The sequence below is a fragment of the Urocitellus parryii genome, chromosome 2 (genome assembly GCF_045843805.1).
Source record: "Urocitellus parryii isolate mUroPar1 chromosome 2, mUroPar1.hap1, whole genome shotgun sequence".
Classification (NCBI taxonomy): domain Eukaryota; kingdom Metazoa; phylum Chordata; class Mammalia; order Rodentia; family Sciuridae; genus Urocitellus; species Urocitellus parryii.
In genome coordinates, this window is record NC_135532.1 from 157,353,329 (window position 1) to 157,359,328 (window position 6,000).

Sequence of the window (6,000 nt, forward strand, 5' to 3'; positions counted from 1 at the left end):
CTATGTGCAAAAGAACCTACCACTGATGAGGGTGGAGGCAGGGGGATCAGTAAGGAGGCAATTGCAATAACATGGAAGAAAATGATGGTTCAAGTAAGGTGGTAGCAGTGGACATGGTCATGGAGAGAAGTTACCAGTTGAGGTTTATTTCAAAGGCAGAAGCGGTAAGAGAGGAGTTCAGGATGCCTCTACAGTTTGAATCACAGCAAATGGCAGTGATCTACTTGACACCTTCTTAGAAAGCAGAAATGAAGAGCTGGTAGCAAGAGCTCTGAGGTACTTTGTTCTGCACATTGAGTTGAAAAGGTAACCTAAGAAATGAGAATGGAAAGGACAGAGACAGGATTCAATGTTTGAGCTTTGCATCCCCATAGCATGTAAACATTGGGACGATGACAACACTCTGGTAAACAACATGAGGAGCCACTATAGACACTGAATGACATTACTTACTTCATTTGCCCATCTGTGTCTTCTTTGTTAATAATTTTCCTCCTTTTTGTAATAAAAACAAATCTTCAAAGGACTTTCTTTCAATGCATGGAAAAAGCAAGAAAACAATGACAACAACAACAAAATAAGTCACCATAAAAGCATCTATTCCCATGTTCCTGTATAAAGCCCTCACACTCCCTTCACATCACCTCCCTGACTGCATTCCCGCCTGTACTCAAGTACCCTCTGAGGGGACATCCTGACCAAACTATGTACAAGAAGCTCCTTCTCCCTTTACTCTGCTTTGGCATCTTTTCTCTATTATTTCATACTTATTTGTCTGTTCATTGTTTATGTCCCACACAGACAAGGCAGGGACAATATCTTGTTTATAGATGTATCCTCAGCAGCAAGAATAGTCCCCAGTACAGACTAGCCTCAAAAACTACATATTAATAACAAATGAACAAATAGCCCAGTTAATAAAGGGCCAAGGATGTGAATAGACATTTCTCAGAAGAATATATATAAACTGCCAATAAGCACTGAAAAGGTGATCAGTATCAATAATCATTAGGGAAATACAAATCAAAATGACAATGAGATACTACTGTATACCCATTAAGATGACTATTATAAAAAACAAAAACAAGAGACAAATAGTCATCCATATATAGAAGGAGACTAGATCTTTATCTTTTACTCTGCATAAAAGTCAATTTAAAAATGGATTAGAAACCTAGGAATTAGATCAGAAAGCAACTTCTAGAAGAACACATACAGTTAACACTCTAGCATAGAGGCACAGGCAATGACTCTCAGGAAATAACAAGAATTGATAAATGTGATGGCATCAAATTAAAAACCTTCCTTACCAAAAAGGAAATAATGTGGAGAGAGAACCTATAGGATGCAAGAAAATTTTTTCTAGCTACTCTTCTGACAGAGGATTAATATCCAGAATATATAAAGAACTCAAAAAACTTAACACCAAAAAAATCAAAAGACCCGATTAATAAAGGGACAAATGAACTAGACATTTCTCAAAAGAAAAAAATACAAATGGCCAATAAATACATGAAAAAATGTTCAACATCATTAGCAATTAGGGAATTACAAATCAAAACTACCCTGAGATTTCATCTTACTCCAGTCAGAACGGCAGCCTTGAAGAAAAAAAAAAAAAACCCAGAAAATTGGACTGCACAGTTATCACTGTAGAATATTTTTGCCTTTAGTGAAACATGATATTTGTTACACTACACAGTTTTAGTTTCTTATCCAAAATAGCCCTACCTTTTAATGCCATAAAATATTTTCTACTTTCTTAACTAATGAATTGATTTAATTTTGCTGTTAACAAACAAAAAAGCATACAACAATAATAAATGCTGGAGAAAATGAACACTGACACTGTTGGTAGCATTATAAATTAGTACAACTCAAGGCAGATTTAAAGATAGGTAGTTAGTGTAGTTATAGAAATCAGTTCTAAAATCAAGTCTAATAAAGAAAATGGAGTCCATCTGAGCCCACGAAACCAGAAGAGCACCTAGGAGAGGAAATGTTAATATTTCTAAAACTGGGGTCCATCCCAAAGAACTGTTAATGAAACAGCTCCCAGCAAGACAGGGAGATGTTAATCAAATCATCCCAGGCCTTTTCTGCCCAGATCACTCCTCCCACCCCATGGGCCCCACTGTCTTCCACCTTTTGGCTTTCCCACCAGTATCCCCCACCACATGCAGCCTAGAGGGACATAAGCAAAATAAAGGACAGGAATGGAGAACAACAAAAGAAGACCTTACATATAAAAGGGAGAAGACCTCCCCTTCCCTTGAATTCTGCCTTTCAGGTCCCTTTCTTCCTGGGGTGGGTAGGTGGGGAGGGTTGGGGGGGTACTTTCTGCTATCCTTTAATAAAGCCTTTGCACTCTACACTTGCCTTTGGCAGGCTTCTCTGGTGTTATACTTCAGCATTCTGGGAAGTAAGGACTCATCACAGTGAATGGTATCACAACCACTGGGGAAATCATTATGGAGGTTCCTCAAACAACTAAGAATAGAGCCTTCATAAGGCCCAGCTACAACACTCCCCAGTAGATATCCTAAAGAGTCACTTTAGGATACTACAGCAGTACATGCACACCCATGTTTACAGCAGCCCAATTCACAATAGCCAAACTATGGAACCAGCTGAGGTGTCCATCAACAGAAAAATGGATAAACAAAATGTATGCATATATACACAATGGAGTTTTATTCAGCCATAAAGAAAAATGAAGTAATGTAATTTGCAGGAAAATGGATAGAACTTGAAGACATAATATCAAATAAAATAAGCCAAACTCAGAAAGTCAAGGGTTGTATATTTTCTCTCATGGAAGGTAGAGAAAGAAAAGGAAAACAAAGTTTAGGGGGAACTCAAGAAAATCAAAGGAAGGTCAGAAACAGAGGAAAGGGACCAGGAGGAGGGAGAATGGAAGGGAAATGGAAACTGAGGAATGACAATGGCCAAATTGTATTGTTGTATTATGTGCATGTACAGATATGTAACAAATACCAACCGTTGTGTACAACTATTCTGTGCCAATAAAAATATGAAGGCAAAACTAGAAAACAAGTGTTGCCCTTGAGATTTCAGTTCTTCACTGTGGAAAACAGTATAGTGGCTACTCAAAAGTGTAACATAGGATTGCCATAAAATATAGCAATTCCACTTCTAGAAATATACACAAAAGAATTAAAAACAAAGACTTAATCAGGTATTTGAATACCAACATTCATAGCAACACTATTCATATGATAACTCAAAAGTAGGAGAAACTGAAGTGTCCATGAAATGAACAGGTAAGAAAAATGTGGTATATACATATGATGGAACATTATTCACTCTTAAAAAGGAATGAAATCCTGATGCATGCTAATCTTGACACACAACACAGATGAGATGGGAAACATTCTGCTAAGTTAAAGACAGCAGAAAGGAAAGATGAAATATTACATGATGCCACTTACACAAGGTCCCCAGAGTAATCAAAGTAGAACAGTGGTTGCCAGGGTTAGGGGAAGGAGCTAAAGAGAAGTTTTTGTTTAGTAGATACAGTCCAGTTTGGGATTATAAAAGTATTCTGGAGAAAGAGAATATTAATGGTCATATGCAGGGGGAATGCACTGAATACCACCTAAATTTTATGTTATGTTTTACTACAATTAAAAATACAAAATTAAAAAAATATATATTTGTTGAAAGACTTGAATGAATGGGTTACTTCCTTCTTTCCATTACTGACTGTTGTATTCCATTTTCATGATCATTCTAGATAAGCTATTTATTGTAAGAGGCCTCAAATCTTCTTGGTAAGAAGGCAAGGGTATGTGTATATATGTGTGTGTGTGTGTGTGTGTGTGTGTGTGTGTGTGTGTATTTTTTAAAGTATTAATTAAAAGCCATAGGAAATGAAGACTTATGGTTTCACCCCTGTGGAATTAGTTACTTTGCCTTTGAAATTCCAAAGGTCTTTGTTCTTACCTCCTTTATGTCACTAAAAACATTTTATGGCAATTTATCCCTTTCCGTGTTTTTCCCAATGGTCTGTGCGCTAAAGGCAGAGTATGTCTTAGTAACTTTACTTCACCAAAATTTAACAAATTCCCTGGTTTCATCAAATATTAAGTGAGGAATGCTTCTTATTTTGTTATGGAAGAATGATGGGTGACAGAATGTTGAAGAACAATTAAAAGAGATGATATTAATTTCAATATTTTCCAAAACCCTCAAGTAGTGGGTTTAAATGTAAGGAAAACAAATGGGCTTGGGGCCAGGGATTTGAATGGAAGTACAAACCATGTCTTCAAAGTAATTCTTTCTTTCTGTGCCATCTGCTTCCAGATGCTTCTCTCTGGATTTCTGTTTATATTTCCAAAGTGCCTGATGGCTCCAGAGAGTCTGTAGCATCCATACTTCTCATCAGGAAGAAAGCACAAGATGTCCATGGCTTACTGCAAAAAGAGAAACAGATGGTCCTGTCTTCTTTTTTTCTAATGGCTGCTGTAAGCATCTCACCCCACTGTGTGTCACACCTCCCCCTCTAGGCTGTAGGCTGGCAGGAATGAGACACCACGGACCCCAGGGTTGACAGATATGTTCAAAGAAATGCAAATAGGCCCTGTTGGCAGTTGGCTACCTACAGTCTGCTAATCCATTTTAAAAAGAATCAGGCAGGCACAGACTTGGCTTGTTTAATTTCCAATAGCTTTAGAACTTTCCTTCAACACCCTACTCCTCTCCTGTCCCTACCAGCAATAGATCACTAACTGGTTGTATGAGGTCAATTATTTTGCATTTCATAGTTATGACAGAAAGCACCATATCTGCTGGGTTGCTTGTTTCTGTGGTCCCATGTGTTCTCCTTATTTTAATCCAGAGTCAGCTCATTTCAAAGAATGGTAGGAGGAAGTCTTTAAGGAAAAAAATACATCATTATAGAATTGCATCTTGAGAAGCCTCTGTACATGGTAAGATGTGCACTCTCACACATTCCAGGACAGTGAAAATAGTGCTTTTTCTAGTGATTAATTTAAAATGTGTATCAAGAGACTATACAAAATTCGTGTTCCTTACCTGATAATTTTATTTCTCAGAATGTAGCATAAAATGAATCCAGTATGCTGAAGTTTCCCTACCATGATATTCACGATGTGGCGAGGTGGGGGGCAGCTTGAAGCTAGTATAATAGTATAATGGCACAACAATATGACAAATGCCTTATAAAATACTGAGTATCCATTTAAATGTTTATGAAGAGTTTGTAACAATACTTAAAATGCTTATAAGATGAAGTTGAAAAATAGTATATGAAAAATAGTACATGCAGTATATTTATAAACATCTATTGAAAAACCAAGTAATAGTTAAAAAAAAAACACACTATAATTCCCCTACCAAAGCAACCCCAAATAGATTAAAGACAGAATACTATAGCTAGATATGCCCAATAAAAGAGGTGTTTGTCATTGGGTTGAAATTTCTTTCCATAGTTCCAAATTTACTCCACTGACAATGTGTACTCTTAGTAAGCTTTGGACAGAAGCAGCCTTCTCCCACCAGGGTCACTTCTGAAAGTCCCTTAAGAAGAATGGAAAACCAAGATGCTTTCTATCATTCCTCATTGTCATCAACAGAGTGTGCTTTGACAATTAACAAGCCTTACTTTTGTGGCCAGCAATTCTTCAGTATCATCCAGGCTCTTCACAGCAAGTCCTGCACAGGAACAAACAGGAAAGTCAGAGGGATTTGCAGACACCAGGAACATGGCTATAGTGGGGAAACCATCATTAACCAGCTTGGAGAATGCCAAAGGCCTGAGAAAATTATTGACCAATATTCACAGTTTACTCTCACAGCTTATAGTATACTTGTAAATAAGCCACAATAAAATCCATATTCTGGACCCAAACCTCTGCAGTCAATTTTTACCCTCTATTAGCTTTTCAGTCATGTCAGTCATGTGTTAATACTTCTCAAGAGGAGGCTGGCCAAATCCAAAAGCAAATTAAACTACAA

At 37.2% G+C, this 6,000-nt stretch overlaps 1 protein-coding gene across 1 annotated transcript in view; it reads right to left on the bottom strand.

Annotated features, from left to right (window-relative positions):
* The window catches only part of Myh15 (myosin heavy chain 15), a 123,391-nt gene extending 117,642 nt beyond the window's left edge, over positions 1 to 5,749 (bottom strand). Inside the window, 3 exon segments of the mRNA XM_077795524.1 lie at positions 4,305 to 4,352; positions 4,355 to 4,436; positions 5,648 to 5,749. Coding sequence (XP_077651650.1) covers positions 4,305 to 4,352; positions 4,355 to 4,436; positions 5,648 to 5,749 — 232 coding nt within the window.
* Between the last annotated feature and the right edge of the window lie 251 nt (positions 5,750 to 6,000).